The sequence below is a fragment of the Saimiri boliviensis genome, chromosome 5 (genome assembly GCF_048565385.1).
Source record: "Saimiri boliviensis isolate mSaiBol1 chromosome 5, mSaiBol1.pri, whole genome shotgun sequence".
NCBI classification, from domain to species: domain Eukaryota; kingdom Metazoa; phylum Chordata; class Mammalia; order Primates; family Cebidae; genus Saimiri; species Saimiri boliviensis.
Window position 1 is genome coordinate 108,390,562 of NC_133453.1, and position 19,272 is coordinate 108,409,833.

At 40.6% G+C, this 19,272-nt stretch overlaps 1 protein-coding gene across 16 annotated transcripts in view; it reads left to right on the forward strand.

Moving 5' to 3' along the window:
* The window catches only part of SAP130 (Sin3A associated protein 130), a 90,428-nt gene that overhangs the window by 21,591 nt on the left and 49,565 nt on the right, over nt 1–19,272 (forward strand). For 13 of the 16 annotated variants that reach the window (XM_039480001.2, XM_039480003.2, XM_039480006.2 and 10 more), the window contains exons 8-12: nt 7,374–7,521; nt 7,685–7,775; nt 7,978–8,082; nt 13,640–13,781; nt 17,021–17,142. In XM_039480001.2, the coding sequence (XP_039335935.1) occupies nt 7,374–7,521; nt 7,685–7,775; nt 7,978–8,082; nt 13,640–13,781; nt 17,021–17,142 (608 nt within the window). The remainder of the gene's footprint in view (nt 1–7,373; nt 7,522–7,684; nt 7,776–7,977; nt 8,083–13,639; nt 13,782–17,020; nt 17,143–19,272) is intronic. The other 3 variants (XM_039480005.2, XM_010342222.3, XM_039480000.2) reach the window with 1 other exon arrangement.

Consider the following 19,272-nt stretch of genomic DNA (forward strand, 5'->3'; position numbering starts at 1 on the left):
AAAACTGGATATTGAATTTTGTTGAATGCATTTTTAGCATTCGCTCATCTAACACTAGCAATATACTACAAGTAGTGAATTAAACAGACGAAAACCCTAATCAGATGATTTTTCTCTTTATATCTACAATTATAATAAATTCCTAATGCCTAACTTTTTTGAATTCTGCAGATAGAAATTTTCAGCAGACCAATTTCCATAGAAGAAATAGAAAAAAATTTTAAGCACTATCTCTCATGAAAGCACCAGGTCCAGCTGGTTTCATAGAATTCTTTTTTGAGATGAGGCTGGAGTGCAGTGGCTCAATCATGGCTGCAGCCTCGACCTTCTAGGCCCAAGTGATCCTCCTACCTCAACCTCCCAAAGCTGGGACTACAGGCACATGCCACCATGCCTGGCTAATGTTAAAATGTTTTGTAGAGACAGTGCCTCCCTCTGTTGCCCAGGCTGTTGTCAAACTCCTGGGCTCAAGCAATCCACCTCCCTCAGCCTTCCAAAGTGCTGGGATTATAGGTGTGAGCCGCCATACCCAGACTTGCTTTCATAGAATTCTACCAAACTCTCAAAGGGGCCAGGTAAACCAGTGATAATGAAATTGGTTCAAGCTATAGGGAAAAAAGTAAAATTCCAGAAAAATCTAAGTAATATTTTAATTTTTCTGCTGTAAATACATTCAATCTGTCAGTTCTTTGACCCTTGTCTTTTCAGTCATTACTTGGTTAAATGAAGTTTATTTTCTGTTATTTTCTTCAAAAAAGGCATATCTTAAAGCACCAACATTTTGAAAATTTACTGCTGAGAATCATTTCCCATTTCAGGTTAGGCAATAGTTTGGCCGATTGAGTGTTTTTGTTGTTTGTATATTCTTTCCATGATTACTTGATGGGTAGTTTTTCCCTGTCTTCTAGATCTGGATGTTACTGCACAGAGCCTGATTTTCTTTTTTTAAACCCCTTAACCCCTTACAGAGGCCTTGGTCTTTTTGTCTCATTGCCTGATTATTTTTTTTTTTTTTTTTTTTTTTTTTTTTGAGACAGAGTTTTGCTCTTGTTACCCAGGCTGGAGTGCAATGGCACGATCTCGGCTCATCGCAACCTCCGCCTCCTGGGTTCAGGCAATTCTCCTGCCTCAGCCTCCTGAGTAGCTGGGATTACAGGCACGTGCCACCATGCCCAGCTAATTTTTTGTATTTTTAGTAGAGACGGGGTTTCACTATGTTGACCGGGATGGTCTCGATCTCTTGGCCTCGTGATCCACCCGCCTCGGCCTCCCAAAGTGCTGGGATTACAGGCTTGAGCCACCGCGCCCGGCGCCTGATTATTTTTCATTGAATTTCAGCAAATTTAATAGCATGTATTTTGTAATGACCGTTATTTTTGGTTTTGTTCTAATCATGGTGTGCCTTTTCAATCTGGAGCATAAAACTATTTATCAGCCAGGGACAGTGGCTCATGCATACAATCCCAGCACTCTGGGAGGCTGAGGCAGGTGGATCACTTGAGGTCAGGAGTTGGAGACCAGCCTGGCCAACATGTTGAAACCCCGTCTGTCAGCCGGGAGTGGGGCCGGATGTCTGTAATCCCAGCTATTTGGGAGGCTGAGGTGGGAGAATCACTTGAACCCGGGAGGTGGAGGTTGCAGTGAGCTGAGATCACACCACTGCACTCCAGCTTGGGTGACAGAGTGAGACTCCATCTCTAAACAAAAACAATAACACTATATTTATGAACATACTTATGAACAGTTTTTGTTACTTTTTTTTTTTTTTTTTTTTGAGACCGAGTCTTGCTCTGTCACCCAGGCTAGAGTGTAGTGGTGTGATCTTCACTCACTGCAATGTCCGCTGCCTGCCACCCCCTTGCCCCATCCTGCCATTTTTCCCCCACACCATTCAAGCGAGCAAGCGATTCTCCCACCGCCGCCTTCCAAGTAGCTGGGATTACAGGCACACACTACCACCCCCAGCTAATTTTTGTACTTTTAGTAGAGATAGGGTTTTGCCATGTTGGCCAGGTTGGTCTTGAACTCCTGACCTCAAGGTGATCTGCCTGCCCCAGCCACCCAAAGTGTTGGGATTACAGGCATGAGCTTCCACTCCTGGCCAGTTATAATGTATTCATTCTATTCCATTTTATGAGAGGAGCACCTAATGATGTGTTGAATCTTTTTGCGCTGTCATGTAATTTTTTTAACTGTTCCCTTTAATGGTGCTTTCATAGTCTTCACCATCCTTGACTGATTTTCAGCATTGTCTCTCATGTTCCACTTCTAATTTTGCCTTCATTCCTGAAACTGCTGAGCAGTTGTATTCTGTTTCTCTCTGGAGCCCTGCCCATATATTTTGTCTTCTGTTCTTCTCTCATCATTTCCAGTGAGCTCTTACATCTTTGCTTTGTGTTTTCATTTCATAGAAGCAGTTACTTCATTAAGTTTTTAAATTCGTGGTACAGTGTTCATCTGCCTAGTGAAAGCACTGCTAGTGTGTTTCATTCCGCCTTTTGTGTTTTAGCATCTTTCATAGATCCTGTGTTGGTTCCTTTCTGAGTATTCATCTTTGATTGGATTGACTTTATTCTGGATCCCCTGTTTGTAATTGGTTCTTGTTGTAGCCTGGACTATATACCGAGTTTGGAGAAATTTTCCAAATGACCCAGTGTTCCGTGTTTGAATTTTGTTGGCCATTACTTTACTACTGTCAGTGAAAATAGACCACTTAAAATGGCAAAGCCTCTCTTCACTGGGTCCCCCTCACTGTTCCCCACAGATGGAGCTTATCTGTTTAACCCTAATTAAACCTAGTTTAACCCTAGATCCTTTGCTTTTTAACTCTTGAAACTGGTCCAGATACTGCTTCACTGCCAGCTCCACTCCCACTGTTACACAAATGATTTTGGTTTTCTCTGTCAATGTGTGCTCCTCATTTTGGAGCACTATACTTCATTGCTGGATTTTATCCCTAAAATTGTAGCCCCAGAAATTCTTTGTTCAGGCTGGGCATGGTAGCTCATGTCTGTAATCCTAGCACTTTGGGAGGCTGGGGCAGGAGGATTGTCTGAGCCCAGGAGTTCAAGACCAGCATGAGCAACATAGTGAGAACTTAATGAAACTCTTATCTCCCTCTCTCTCTCTCTCTCTCTGTCTTTTTTTTTTTTTTAAGTGGAGGAAAGAAAGAAATCCTCCCTTCGTTGGCTCCTGAATTCCTGTTTGGTTATCCCTACCTTTGGCAGTTCTGCTGTCCTGTGGTTTCAGGTTTCAGATGTCTCCTAATTTTGCAAAAGGGGGGTACTGTATTTCTCTTTTTTGTTTTCCTTACCATTTCCTTACTATTCTCTGAGAGAAGAAGGAAAAAATGCTTCACTGGTAGTATCTGCCTATAATACCATTGTCCTCCAAATAAGTCAGTCATGCAAGGACCCATCTGAACACTGGAGGATAATCACAACTTCGTTTATAATTTAACACCCATTTTTTCTGTAGATACCAGATCCCTGAATTGGTGCTCTATCTGTGGAGTTGCCTTTCAGGTTATTAACAAGGAAAAAAACTGATCTGTGGGAGAAATACACAGTTGCGTATCCCTAAACCAAAATCCATAATACGCCAAAATCTGAAACTTTTTGAGGACTGACATGACACCCAAAGAAAATGTTTGTTGAAGCATTTCTGATTTTTGGATTAGGGATGCTGAGCCAGTAAGTATACAATTCTGAAATCTGAAACACTTCTCATCCCAAACATTTTAGATAAGGTATACTCAACCTGTAATATGGTGATTAAGACAACAGAACAGGGAGCACTTAATCCCTCTGTTTTTGGTGTGTGTGGGTGGGTTCCTATGGAACTATAGATGTTAAATATTCAGAGTGGGGTTTTTTTTGTTGTTGTCTTTTGTTTTTGACACAAGGTCTCACTCTGTCACGTAGGCTGAATCACATCTTGACACACACCTATAGTCCCAGATACTCAGGAGGCGGAGGCGGGAGGACAGCTTGAACCCCAGAGGTCAAGGTTGCAGTGCTCAACCTTGACCTCTGGGGTTCAGGCTGTCCTCCCGCCTCCGCCTCCTGAGTACCTGGGACTATAGGTGTGCACCAAGATTGTTTTACTTTTTGCTTAATTGCTAATTCTTACAATTGCGTAATTGTTTTACTTTTTGTCGAGACTGGGACTTGCCATGTTTCTCAAGCTGGTCTCAAATTCCTGGGCTTAAGCAGTCCTCCTGCCTCAGCTCCCAAAGTGCTAGGGTTTATGGGTATGACCCACCGTACCCAGCCTCAAAATGTTGTTTCTTTTTTTTTTCTTTGAGATAGAGTCTTGCTCCGTCACCCAGGCTGGAGTGCAGTGGCATGATCTCAGCTCACTGCAATTTCCGCCTCCTGGATTCAAGCGATTCTCCTGCCTTAGCCTCCCAAGTAGCTGGGATTACAGGTGTGCACCACCACGCTTGGCTTATTTTTTTATTTTTGGTAGAGATGGGGTTATACCATGTTGGCCAGGCTGGCCTTGGTTTCCTGATCTCAGGCAATCTGCCCTCCTCAGCCTCCCAAAGTGTTGGGGATTATAGGCGTGAGCTACCACGCCTGACCCAAAATGTTTTAATCAAAGTCTCTTTCTCCCAGTGCTCCAAATTGGGCTAATGAGACCCCCTTTGAGCTGGCTCAAGTGTCTTTTTTTTTTTTTTTTTTTTTTTAAAAAAAAACGGTGTCATCTGTCACCCAGGCTGGAATGCAGTGGCACAATCTAAGCTCACTGTAACCTCTCCCCCCTGGGCTCTCAAGGGATCCTCCTGCTTTGGCCTCCCAAGTAGCTGAGACTACAGCTGTGTGCTACCATGCACAGCTAATTTTTGTATTTTTAGTAGAGGTAGACTTTCACCATGTTGCCCAGGCTGGCCTTGAACTCCTGAACTCAAGCAATCTGCCTGCCTTGGCCTCCCAAAGTGCTGGGATTAGAGGCATGAGTCATTACACCAGGCCTGGCCCAAGTTTCCTTTTGATGACTCCTCCCATTAGCCTTTGAGTACTTTATCCTTTCTGATACATGATGTCTCAGGCTTTCTCCCATTTTTATTAGTTTTCAAATCAGCCAATTCCCCTTGGTTCTTTTTAGTGGAGAGTAGTATTCATAACCCCAGTTCTGGGTATTAGAGGTGTTCATTGTTTCTGGTGTGTCATTGCTTTTGGGCTCTTTCTGGGGACAGAGGTACTCAATACGGTAAAGATAGTCATGTCTTTCTGCTAATATTTTGCTCTTTGTTTATATTTGTTTATTCATTTTTTGAGACAGAGTCTTGCTCTGTTGCCCAGGCTGGAGTGCAGTGGTTCAAGCTCAGCTCACTGCAGCCTCTGCCTCCCAGGTTCAAGCAATCCAGAGTAGTTGGAACTACAGATGTGTACCACCACACCCAGCTAATTTTGTACTCTTAGTAGAGATGGGGTTTCACCATGTTGGCCAGGCTGGTCTTGAACTCTTGGCCTCAGGTGATCCGCCCGTCTCAGCTTCCCAAAATGCTGGGATTACAGACATGAGCCACCACCTGTTTTAGAATCTTATATTAATTACAAATTTTTGGCCGGGTCCAGTGGCTCACACCTGCAATCCCAACAACTTGGGAAGCCAAGGCAGTTGGATCCCAATATCAAGAGATCGAGACCATCCTGGCCAATATGGTGAAACCCCATCTCTACTAAAAATACAAAAGTTAGCCGGGTGTGGTGGCGTGTGTCTGTAGTCCCAGCTACTTGAGAGGCCGAGGCAGGAGAATCCTGGAGAATCACTTGAACCTGGGAGGTGGAGGTTGCAGTGAGCTGAGATTACGCCACTGCACTCCAGCCTGGCAACAGAGTGAGACTCTGTCTCAAAAAAAAAAAAAAAAAAAAATTTGTTTTTCACTCCTTCACTGGTAATGGATACATACCGGTATTTACAAATGTATGTAACATTACACATTTTTTTTTTTTTTTTTTTTTTTTTGCTTTCTAAGATTTTACACTCATTCATTACTTAATGAAGGGGATGCAGTTTGAAAAATTTATAGGTAGCAGTTTTGACATGCAAACGTCATAGAGTATACTTAACACGAACCTAGATGGTGTCACCTTCTACACACCAAGGCTGTGGTGCTAAAACTATTGCTCCTAGTATGTAAACCTATACAGCTCATTACTGTATGGAATGCTGTAAGCAGTTGTTAACACTGTGGTATTTGTATATCTAAATACAGAAAAGGTGTAGTAAAAATACAGTATCAAGTATTTTTTTTAAAAAAGAAGCACCTGTATCATTTGTCCATTTGTCATAAATTAACCTCTTGCTTTTTGTAGATTACTACTAACAATAAGAATACTAAGTAAGTAACTTCACAGCTCTTTTTGTCCTTGGGCTAGATCCCATTAATCAGAGTGGTGATGTGTTTGACTGTCACTTGAAGTGATTTTTTTGCATTTTATTTTATTGGAGGTAGGGTCTCACCCTGCGGCCCAGGCTGGACTGCAGTGGTGCAATCACAGCTCACTTTAGCCTCGGCCTCCCAGGCTCAAGCGGTCCTCCTGCTGGGATTACCAGTATGAGCTGCCGCGTGTGGCCTTCCGTCTGATTTGAATAGCCAACTTTGTTATGTTGTCAAATTCTCTTGCCAGTGTTGCTGTTTCAGTAGCTTGCTACCAATTAATTTGGCATCTTCTGTTGATTTCCCTTCCAATCCTGAGTCAGTCATAACTGTCACTTTTTATCCTTTCAAGAGTGTTCTTACATTTGGTAAGGAATGATATAAAATTGGGAGGAAGGTCTATGCTTCAAGGGTTATAGTTTAAGCTGCGGTTAATCAAAATTGTGATCTTTCTTGAGGAAATTTGTCAAAAACTTACAGTATAAAAATTTATAGTGTATTTTCAGATTTATCCACAGAGTTAAGTGCAATTATTTTATTTTATTTTTTTATGTAGACAGGGTCTTACTCTCTCCCCCAGGCTGGGGTGCAGTGGCACAGTCATAGCTCACTGTAACCTTGACTTCCTGGGCGCAAGCCCTTGATGCCCCCAAAAGCACTGTGACTATAGGTGTGAGCCACCACACCTGACCTGAGGTGCAATTATTATAATGATATTAATTTAAGTGTGTTATGGATATTGATTAACTACATCAAGGATACTGAGAACAACTCATGGGTTAATTTATTCCGTTTGTGATACAAATTGATGCCTTTTAAAACGAGACAAACTCAGTGAGCCCTTTGCATCATTGGTGTAAAGACCAAGTCTTGTTAACTCTGAACTTCATAGACCTATGAAAAAGTATAACTTGCATGACTGTAACTGAGCAAAAAATCATAAATGACCTTGTCTGTCTGCATTGTGTCTTTGTTATCTTTTCAGTAGGCCAACTTTGTCTATCCAGCATCCACCATCTGCAGCAATTAGTATTCAGCGTCCCGCCCAGTCACGAGATGTCACAACAAGAATCACACTACCATCTCACCCTGCATTAGGGACGCCAAAACAGCAGCTTCATACCATGGCTCAGGTAAAACCAAAGGTGGAGAACCACCTGTGTACTACTTTGTTGGATAAAACCAAAAATGTGCAAAATGTGCAGAGGGCCTGGCTATACTGAAGGCATTGATTGCGTTTAGCCTGGATGCAGTGGATAACGTTCTTATAACTGTGTTGTGGGGTTTCCCTCACAGAAAACGATCTTCAGTACTGGCACGCCAGTTGCTGCAGCCACAGTAGCACCTATTTTGGCAACCAACACCATTCCTTCAGCGACTACAGCTGGTAAGTCCATAACCCTGCTCTTCCTTCTACAGGGGATAAAGGAGGCAAGAGTGGTGGGTTAATTTTTTATTTCTCACCTTCATTCAGAGAAAAACAGTGGGCTAGAAAAATTCTCTTAACTTTTTCCCAGAGTTTTCCCTGGTTTTTGAGAATCTGTAACGTGAGCAGAGAAGTTATTGTGAAAGAATTTCCTTTATTTCAGGATCTGTGTCACACACACAAGCTCCCACAAGTACCATTGTTACCATGACAGTGCCCTCCCATTCCTCCCATGCGACTGCTGTGACCACCTCAAACATCCCAGTCGGTAAGTGGCATGCTGCCTTCAGACAGAAGCTTACAGGGAGTGGTGTAGCTCCTCTGACTCGGCCTTCATGTTGATGGCTAGTATTGATTTTTACAATTGTTGATTTTCAAAGCAACACCAAATATGACTTTTAATATTATGTATCATACAGACTTGGCATTGATGGTAGGGGTAAAAGAGGGTAACAATTCTTGAGTATTCAAACTTTAACTGTAGTTTTGACTTCCTTTCTTGTCAAACTGTACCTTTTATAAAAAATAAGCAGTACTGACATAGTTGGACAAGAACAACAAGAAAAGCAAAGATCTGAAATGAGGAAAACTTGTATACGTTGACAGATTGTTCAGGGAAGGTTTTTGAGTGACACAACAGTGGGAAGAACACTAAGGCTCAAGTGTGTTCCCCAGGTTTTCATCTGAGTGCTGCCCCCCAGTACTTCACAATCATCCTAGAATTTCTTCTAGGCTTTCTTTATTCTAAGTATATGTATACTTTGAATTTTAAAATAATTCCTGGAAAGTTTCTGGCAGTCCAACTTCAGTCATCAAGCTCAGGGATTTGCACACTTTCTAGAAACTTAGGCTTTTTTTTCTTTTAGGCTTTGCAGACCACATAGGTGTGCGTCATCACCACTGTTCAACTCTGTGTCATGCAAGTAGCTGTGGACAGTATATAAACAGATGGGTCTGACTGTGTACCAATGAGACTCTGCTTATGGATGGAGAAATTTGATTCCTTTTTTTAAGAGACAGGGTCTTGCTCTGTCATCCAGACTTGAGTATAGTGGCATAGTCATAGCTTACTGTAACCAAGACTCAAGCTATCCTCCCTCCTCAGCTTCCCCATTAGCTGGGGCTGTAGGTACATGCCACCTCACCTCGCTAATTTTTAAAAGTTTTTTGTAGGCCAGCCATGATGGCTCACACCTGTAATCCCAGCACTTGGGGAGGCCAAGACGGGGATCACTTGAGTCAGGAGTTCGAGACCAGTCTGACCAACATGGTGAAACCCATCTCTACTAAAAAAAATACAAAAAAAAACTGGCCGGGCAGGGTTGCACATACCTTCGTATTGCCAGCTACTTGGGAAGCTGAGGCAGGTGAATCACTTGAATCTGAGAGGTGGAGGTCACAGTGAGCGAGAATCGTGCCACTGCACTCCAGCCTGGGTAACAGTGAGACCTGGTCTCAAAAAAAAAAATGTGTGTGTGTGTTTGTGTAGACAAGGTCTTGCTGTGTTGCCCAAGCTACTCTCAAACTGCTGGTTTTAAGGAGTCCTTCCACCCTTCACCTCTCAGAGTGCTGGGATTATAGGCATTCAGCCACTGATTCTGGCCTGAATTTCATATTGTTTTTATGAGTCACAATATATTCTTTTGATCTTTTTGCCCTGAACCATTTAAAAGTGTTAAATCATTCTTTGCTCATGAGACAGCAGGCTGGATTGACCTGTAGACCATAGGTTGCCGACACCTATGCAGGGGGCTGTTTTCTCACTGCCATAGCATCCAAAGCAGGGACTCTGGCCTCCTAGGAAGAACACAGCTTTCATTAGCCCACCAGCTGTAGGCTTCATTAATCATTTCTAGTATTTCCTCTGCCTTGCTTTTATATTGAAGAGCATGTCATCTTACTGTTCTTTACTCTCGAAAGATATAGGACAGCTGCCATATTTTTAACATAGTGTCCACTTGGAAATAAGACTGCTTTTTTGTGAAGAGGACACCCTGACATACTGGTGACTGGACATAAAATGTGGGTTCCTGCCCCCTGAGCAAACTTAGAATCCTCATTTCTAGAATAATTATAGTACTCAGGAAGTTCCTACTCCTGTTCTAGGTGACCAGCCTACACCAGCCTTAAATAGGTGCTCAGCTTCACTGAGGTCTTTTAGCACAGAGGGTGCTGCCACTGGGCCTTTCCTGCATTGCTGCTCACTATGACTTGCCATTAGAGACACCAAATTTTTCCCATAACCTTCTGAATTTAATTTATATTTGTGAAAAGAAGTTTGTTTTGTATGTGTTTAGCATTAACACACTTTTGTTGAAAAAGGTAGCAAATTGTCCATATTGCCATTTCTGCCTATTTCCTTACTCTGCCTGTGTCATCAGCTCTCTTGAGTGCTATCACAGCAGAGCCACACCCAGACACTTACACGTCAGGAGCCTCATTCAGGTATTTGTATCTGTGATAGAAAGTCAGACCAATAAAGAGGGTCCATTGTGGTCCAGAGGGACTGTCTAGTTTCCTCTTGACCCTCCACCATGAAGAAGCTTTTAGAGATTGGTTCTTGTGAATGTCCCTCCATCTTCCTAAGATATCCCACCTTGGAAGTAGACTCACTAAAAAGTATTGGGAGACATACATACGTGTATTCCTACATTCCATGGAGTTTATGCTGTCATTTTGTTTTCTTTTATGCTAACCCCAATATTTCTATATTATGATAGGATCTCTCTTAAGTTAGGTAGCTCAGTTGAGAAGGGAAACCTGATACAACCCTAGATCCCTGATTTTTTTCTTTTTTTTTTTTTTAAATAAATACATGCTATGTTATCAAGAAAATAATATTACATATAACTGAAAATTAATCCTTTATATTCTAACAAATATTAAAAATGATTAATACTTTATTAATTTCATTTATTCATTTTTAAATTAATATTAATTTATTCTTATGATTTGCTTATTCATTTGTTTATTCATGAAACACATTATTGAAATGCCCATTATGTGCCAGGCTCCATAATATAGTAAGTAAAACAGATGGCATTCCTAACCTCAGTGTTACTCTAATTGCATGGACAGGAATGCTGGGGAAAGAATTTATCTTTCAGCTGGCTATTCTCCTGCCTGGGACCCAGCTTTAACTAGTCTTGGCTCTACAAAGCAAGTCGTAACCTAATTGGAACATAATTTCTTCTCTATAAAAACTGAGGGTTACACCAAATACTTTCACAACTTCTACCTCTTATATTCTATGCTTTTATATTAATTTTTTTTAAAAAGAAAGAAAAAATAAAAATAAAAAAAGGAATGAAGGAGAGGAAGAAAGAGGAAGAGGGAGAGAGAACGGAAGTGTTGCTTTATTGCCCAGGCTAGAATGCAGTCTAAAAATGGATATTGAAAACCTATTTTATGCCAATAATTGTGCTTAATAATGGAGACAGGAAAATATGAGGGAAGAAAATAACAAACAGCCAACCAATATTTCATTTAAACCTGTAAGTAGATGTGATGTGGTGCTGATGAGAGTGTATATTTTGTGCATTTAAAGTGGAGAGTTCTATAAATGTTTATTAAGTTTACTTGTTCCGGATCTGAGTTCAAGTCCTGGATATCCTTGTTAATTTTCTGTCTTGTTGATCTGTCTAATACTGATGTTGAAGTCTCCCACTGTTACTGTGTGGGAGTCTAAGTCTCTTTATAAGTCTTATGTATCTGGCTATTCCTGTATTGGGATCCCTGAGCTTCAAGTTAGGAAGTAGAACATATATATTAAAATCACGCAAGTTGCTTTTTCCAAGTGAGCTTTTCCTCTTCAGATGATGTTAAATCTGAATTCAGCTATTCTTATTAGGAATATGTTGGCTCAGGGAAAAGAGCCTGATAAATCACAAGTATAAGGTTTTTGTCTCTATTCCAGTAGAATACCAGTCTTATTTCCTCCATGTTCGGGTCAACATGTGACCATGTTCTCAGAATTATAGAAAGCAAAATCTGATGATCACATTATTCAGAAAATAGGGATACATTTTGGAGATAGCATTATGACAGAATTAATGTTTTCTGCACTGTGTAGTCCCTTGGTTTTTATTTGATTATTGAGAATGTATGGGGTATTTTTTTGGTGTTTTGGTTTTTTTTTGTTTTTTTTTTTTTGAGGTGAAGTCTTGCTCTGTGCCTCAGGCTGGACTACAGTGGTGTGATAGCTCACTACAACCTCTGCCTCCCAGGTTCAAGCGATTTTCCTGCCTCACCCTCCTGAGTAACTGAGATCACAGGTGTGCACCACTATGCCCGACTGATTTTTGTCTTTTTAGTAGAGACAGGGTTTCACCATGTTGGCCAGGCTGGTCTTGAACTCCTGACCTCAGGTGATCCGCCAGCCTCAGCCTCCCAAAGTATTGGGATTACAGGCATGAGCCACTGCACCTGGCCTGTATGGCTTTTTAAATTAGAAAACAAGTAGATTTAAACTAATGGCCAAGGGATGTGGTGTGTCTGACCACCAACAATTGGTTAGCTACCCTGTCATATGGCAGCTTTATTCCTATTGGAAGCATCATTTTCTCCTGCCTTTTATGGGCCTCCGTGAAAAAGCAAGTCTTAGTTGCTCCCTACTCACCACTTCATTGCTTACGTCGCTGATGGAAAACCTATCATGCCAGCTTCTCTCTGCGTTGGCCAATAGATGCAATCTTCAGTGGTCAGATGGGCATCTCTGCTATCACCCTGCAAAAACTTCTCCAGCTGCTTCCCATAGGAGCTGGCTGGGCATCACAGTGGGTCTGTGCAGCTTACCGTTGATGTTAAATGCTCTGAATTTAGGGTAATATGTTGGTATCCTCATAGTCTAGTCTCTGTTGTTAATGTGCCTCTCACTGGTGTAACTTGCGTTTTTACACAGATGGAAGCTGTCCCTCTGTATTTCTGATAAGAGAAAAAAGTAAGAAAGAAAAGATCACAGCTTTTCTTTCTGAATTCCCTTGCATACTGTTAATAAATAGGTCTATAAAGAATAGTGTCAAGTATATTCTAGTTCAGCTATACCTTCCAAACAAAATTGGATTGCAGGTTTTAAAGGAGTACACATTTGGAGCCTCAGATTGAATTTGAAAACTCTGTAATCATTGATTTTGATTTTGCTCTAAAGTATTACATAAAATCGCAGGACATCCAAAGGACCTTGGAAATTATTAAGTGATCTAAAGAAGGCTTCTTTATAGGTAAAGAAACAGACTTGGGAATTAAATTGGTCTTCTCATTGCTAATTAGCTATGTTTTATAATTATCTCTGGACCTAGAGTAGAATCTAAGTTTTTTTCCATTTTTTAACCCAAAATTTTGTTTGTTTATTAATTTTGAGACAGGGTCTCAGTCTGTGACTGAGGCTGGAGTATAGTGGTGCAGTCGTGGCTCACTATAACCTTGAACTCCTGAACTCAAGTGATCTTTCCACCTCAGCCTCCCACTGTGCTGAGATTACAGATGGAAGCCACTGTGCCTGGCCTATTTACTTTTTAAACAATTTACTCCTTTTAAAAACAGGTCATTAAAAAGCCAGATGAGGAGAAAAGAGCCTGGTCACTGCTATCTTTGTATAAGTATTAATGTTGAGCCTTGCTTTAATAACTATAGGGATATATCAGTGAATGATAGGGTTGAATTAATTCTGTTGAACTTTTATGTGCTTATTTTTCATTTTTTGTTTTGATTAAAAATCCAGGCTTAGTTTGTTTGCTTTCATAAGATTGCAGCTAGCCAAGAATGTTTTGGTATGCCAAAAAAGCAAGTGTTAGAGTGGTCATGGAATTGGCGTTTACTGTTTGCAGCCAAGGTGGTGCCCCAGCAGATCACACACACTTCTCCTCGGATCCAGCCTGACTACCCTGCTGAAAGGAGCAGCCTGATTCCCATCTCCGGACATCGGGCCTCTCCCAATCCTGTGGCCATGGAAACACGAAGTGACAATAGGTAGGAGGCCATGTGTTGGTTATTCTGCCTCACTGTGTCATTAATCATCCTGCTTTATCAGCATAAAACAACCCACAAATATGGCCTGTATTTATTACTCATGTTTTCAGATTTTCTCCTGAAAATTACACTTCGTATAATTCCTTTTTTATGTGTAATTTTTTTCAAACCAGTCTCCCTTTGGTGGATGTTCTGGTATTTATATTTTTGGTTTTGTGTGTTTAATATTTTTTGGCCATTTTGAGAGCAAAGGTTGCAGCATTGTGACCATTTACTCATAAGTACCTCGATTTGTAGCACAGAAGAGTAAAAACATTCTCTGACGTCACTTCGGTACAGCTATCTGAAAGGAGTCCGAGCTCTCCCTTCTCTTTTATTCATGGATATTTTTGAAGAGTGTGGAGAGGCCGGGTGTTTTGGGGAATTTGATACTGTCACATTGTTTCCTCATGGTTACATTCAGGTTATACCAGGTAAGCAGTGTATTCTTCCCGTTCCATCACAGAGCTCATGCTGCCTGTTTTTCCTGTATTGATTATGTTAACATTCATTACTTAGTGAAGGTGATGTTTGCTGGTTTTTTCTACTAAAAAAGCACGTTTTTCTCCTTTGTAAACAAACAATCTGTATGGAAATATCTGAGTATAAATATCGTGTTCTCAAGTAAATATTCATTCAATAGTTGCAGACCTATTATTAATTCCTGGCTGAATCGAAAGTTACAAAATAGTAAGTTTTTCTGTCTAATGTGTTGTCTACGTATATTAGCTGGCATTCTGATGTAAAGAAACTCTCTTACCCACCCCTATTTATTTATTATGTCGAACATTTTACTGTTTTTTAATTGGCTCAGACTTGTAGATTTGCTTTTATTCACTGTTAGAACCCATTGCTGTCATCTGTTTTGGTGCTCAAATGATCTCAGTTGGTCCTTGGGGGCTTTTTCTGTTTACTTCTGTGGATTTTGCCACATCCCCTCCATTCTAGCCTTTCCTTATTTTCCATCATGAGATAGTCCAGATTCCTATTGAACTTTATCTGTCTGGGCCCTGAAATCTGCTGTTCCTCCAAGGAGCCCTTTTGTCATTTACAAACCAAGATCTGGGTATTAACCCTGCTTGTTGCCATGATTTGTCATTCTTCTAGGCCATTTGAGCAGGCAGAGGTAGGAAGTAAATAATATTTTAAGAACATTTGAGTTCATGCTGATACCTCTGATTCAACCCCATAGCTTCCCGCATTCCATGTTTGTATCTGCCTCTCCCATAAAGCACCCTATACAGTATATACAAAGTAATTTCAAAATCAGGTTATTGTTAAGTGTTCTAATTTGATCATTTGTGTCTGGAATGCTTACAGATTTTAATACATTGATATTATGTCCATCCACCTTGTTGAATACTTCTATTAGCTCTATAAATGTTTATAGATTCTCTGAATGTTTATAAATTGTCTATGTACATGTTTATTTTGCCTACAAGTAAGGACAGTTTTGAGGGAAGGCAAAGGGGTCCTACCATTTTCATTTGTTTCTTTGTTTTGTTTTTGAGACAGGGTCTTACTCTGTTGCCCAGGCTAGAATGCAGTAGCACCATCATAACTCAGTGCAGCCTTGTCTTCTAGGCTCAAATGATTCTCCCACCCCAGCCTCTCGAGTAGCAGGGACTACAGGCACATGCCAATCATGCCTGGCTAATTTTTTTTTTTTTTTTTTTTTTTTGAGACGGAGTTTCGCTGTTGTTACCCAGGCTGGAGTGCAATGGCGCGATCTCGGCTCACCGCAACCTCCGCCTCCTGGGTTCAGGCAATTCTCCTGCCTCAGCCTCCTGAGTAGCTGGGATTACAGGCACATGCCACCATGCCCAGCTAATTTTTTGTATTTTTAGTAGAGACGGGGTTTCACCATGTTGACCAGGATGGTCTCGATCTCTTGACCTCGTGATCCATCCGCCTCGGCCTCCCAAAGTGCTGGGATTACAGGCTTGAGCCACCGTGCCCGGCCAACCTGGCTAAGTTTTTAAAATTTTTTTGTAGAGATGAGGTCTCACTCTGTTGACCAGGCTATAGTGCAGTGGTGCAGTCTCGGCTCACTGCATTCTCTGCCTCCCAGGTTCAAGCAAATCTTGTGCCTCTGCCTCCTGAATAACAGGGATTACAGGTGTGTGCCACCATACCTGGCTAGTTTTTGTATTTGTCATAGAGACAGGGTTTCGCCATGTTGGCCAGACTGGTCTTGAACTCCTGGACTCAAGTGATTTGCCCGCCTCAGTCTCCCAAACCGTTGGGATTACAGGCATGAGCCACTGTACCTGGCCTACTTCATATTTTCTTAGGTATTTATATCATGAATAGCTTATTGAATGCTATCAAATGTTTTTATCTTTTATGTTTTAAATTATTCTTTTTAAATTTATCAAAAACATGAATAGACATTCTCATGTTGAAGCATTTCTCTTTGTGTGATAAACTTTATTCAATCATGATGTATTAAACTTTATATGGTTCTTAATTCAGTTTTATATAGGATTTTTGTTGTTGTCGTGAATTAGATTTATTTATAATCTTTCTTTTATCATATTCTCCTGTTCCAATAGTAGTATCAAGGCTATATGAAGCTCAAAAAATAAACTAGGAACAAGGTGCAGTGGCACGTGCCTGTAGTCCCAGAATTTCGGCAACTGAAGCAGGAGGCTTGATTGAGCCTAGGAGTTGAAGGTTGTAGTGTGCCATGATTGCGCTGGTGAATAACCACTACACTCCAGCCTGGGCACATAGCCTGTCTCTAAAATAATAAAAATAAGTTGGATCTCATTTCTTCTTTTCATTGTTTCCAAAGCAGTTTGAATGAAATTGGGATTATTCGTTTTATGTATTTTTAATAAAATTGGCCAGTAAATCAATCTGAGTTTAGTGTAGTTTATAAGGAATTGAGCAGAGAAGATTTGATTACTGAGTTTTTGTGAATTGTTTTTCAGACTTATTCTCAAAAATCACCCAGAGAATATTATCTATGTTTTTACATTTATTGATATAGGTTTTTATAGTATCCACTTTTTTTTTTTTTTTTAATTTTGCATTCTTGGTGTGTGTTCTGTGATGTAAGAGTTTGTTTGGGACACAATTTGGGTGAAGCTCATTTGGCAGTTCTGAAGGATAGAAAGAGGATCTGGGGGATAGGATCATTTGAAGGTAAAGAAGAAAATGACCATTTTGTTTGCTATCATCTGTTCTATCTCTAGACCGTCTGTTCCCGTTCAATTCCAATACTTTTTGCCAACTTATCCACCTTCTGCATACCCACTGGCGGCACACACCTACACCCCAATCACCAGTTCTGTGTCCACTATCCGACAGTATCCAGGTATGAGCCCTGCTTTTAAGATGCCTTTTCACATTTTAATTTTTGCCAACAATGACGTAGAAATTGATTATGGTTATTTCTATATGAGATTAATTATTTCAGCTTCTGCTTTCAGATTCAGTTAAAATGTGAAGCTTTAAGGTCTTAAATCATCATCTTTATGGTCTATAAAAGGTTGTTACTCATTTGCAATATTTGCATAGTACTATGCCACCCTAAGGACAATCATGTTAACAATTTTTGTTACTCCTTAAAATGATAGTAGTTACAACGAATAGAATAGTACTTTTATAGGGTTTCCATTATTTTATGTAAATATTGGTTTTATTTTTTTTAATTTATAAAGGTTTATAAAAACTTTCAGGTTCAATGACACTTGTGCAGGTTTGTTATTATATAAATTGCATGTCATAGAGATTTGGTATACCAGCTATATATGTATTTTTTTATTCTAGTTATGCTCTCTTCTCACCATCATGATGTGTAAACAGTGTTCTTTTTGCTAATCCAGGAAAAACAATCCTTAAAGGTCAGAGTCTGTGTAATCTTTTCCTGTGAGACCCTCCAGTCACTCTGGGTATCAGAAAGACTATTGCCAGCCAGGCGCAATGGCTCATGCTTATAATCCCAGCACTTTGGGAGGCTAAGGCAGGCGGATCACTTGAGGTCAGGAGTTCAAGACCAGCCTGGCCAACATGGTGAAACCCCCACTCTACTGAAGAAAAAAAAAAAAGAAAAAATTAAGTGGGTGTGGTGGGCACCTGTAGTCTCCGCTACTCAGGAAGCTGAAGCAGGAGAATCAGTTGAACTTGGGAGGTAGAGGCTGCTTTAAGCTGTGATTGTGATACTACACTCCAGTCTGGGTGACAGAGTGAGACTGTCTCAAAAAAAAAGCCTTATTGACTAGGGCTGGGCACCATGGCTGATGCTCCAGCACTTTGGGAGGCCATGGTGGGCAGATCACTTGAGCCTATAAGTTTGAGACTATCCTGGGCAATATAGGGAGACCCCATCTCTAGAAAAAGTTAAACAATTAGCTAGGCATGGTGGTGCATGCCTCTAAGTCCCAACTACTGGGAAGGCTGAGGTGGGAGGATTGAGCCATAACGGCACTACTGCACTCTAGCCTAGGTAACAAGGTGAGAGCCTATCTTAAAAAAAAAAAAAAAAGAAAAAGCATTATTGTTGCCTGGATTATGTACATTGCCCTCCTGCTTCACGGTGCTGTTTGGTAGCCACCAGCACGTGTGGCCACAGAGCACTTGAAGTAGATTAAGTGTACATGAAAAAATTGTTAATTTTATTTAATTTCAAGAAATTTCAAGTGTATTTGGACAACTTAGCAATGTAAAACTACTTTTTCAATTGTAGGCTTTATGAAATCAAAATACAGATTAAGCATTTCTGATAAAAATTCAGTATCTGAATTTAGATGTACTTGAAGAGTAAAATATACCCTAGATTTTGAAGACAAAGTATGGAAAAGAGAATGTAAAATATCTTGTTAAGAATTTTTAGGCTAGGCACGGTGGCTCATGCCTATAATCCTAACAGTTTGGGAGGCTGAGGAGGAAGGATCAGTTGAGCCCAGGAGTTTGACATCAAGTTAGATGAGACCTAATCTCTACCAAAAATAAAAAATTTGGCTAGGCATGGTGGTGCATGCTTATCGTCCCAGCTGCTTGGGAGGCTGAGACAGAAAGATTGCTTGACCCCACGAGGTTGAGGATGCAGTAAGCCATGTCGTTTATGCCACTGCACTCCAGTCTAGGGAAGAAAGTGAGACCCTTGTCTCAGAAAAAAAAGTTTATTAATGACACATTGAAATGGTAATATTTTGAATATATTAAATAAAATACGTGCTCACAATTAATTTGACCTGTTTCTTTTTCTTTCTTTTTTTTTTTCTTTGAGATGGAGTTTCACTATGTTGCCTAGGCTGGAGTGCAGTTGTATGGTCTGGGCTCACTGCAACCTCCACCTCCCAGCTTTAAGCAATTCTTTTGCTTCAGTGTCCCAAGTAGCCGGGACTGCAGGTGCGTGCCACCACACCCAGCTAATTTTTGTATTTTTAGTAGAGATGGAGTTTCATCAGGCTGGTTTTGAACTCCTACTCTCAAATGATTGCCT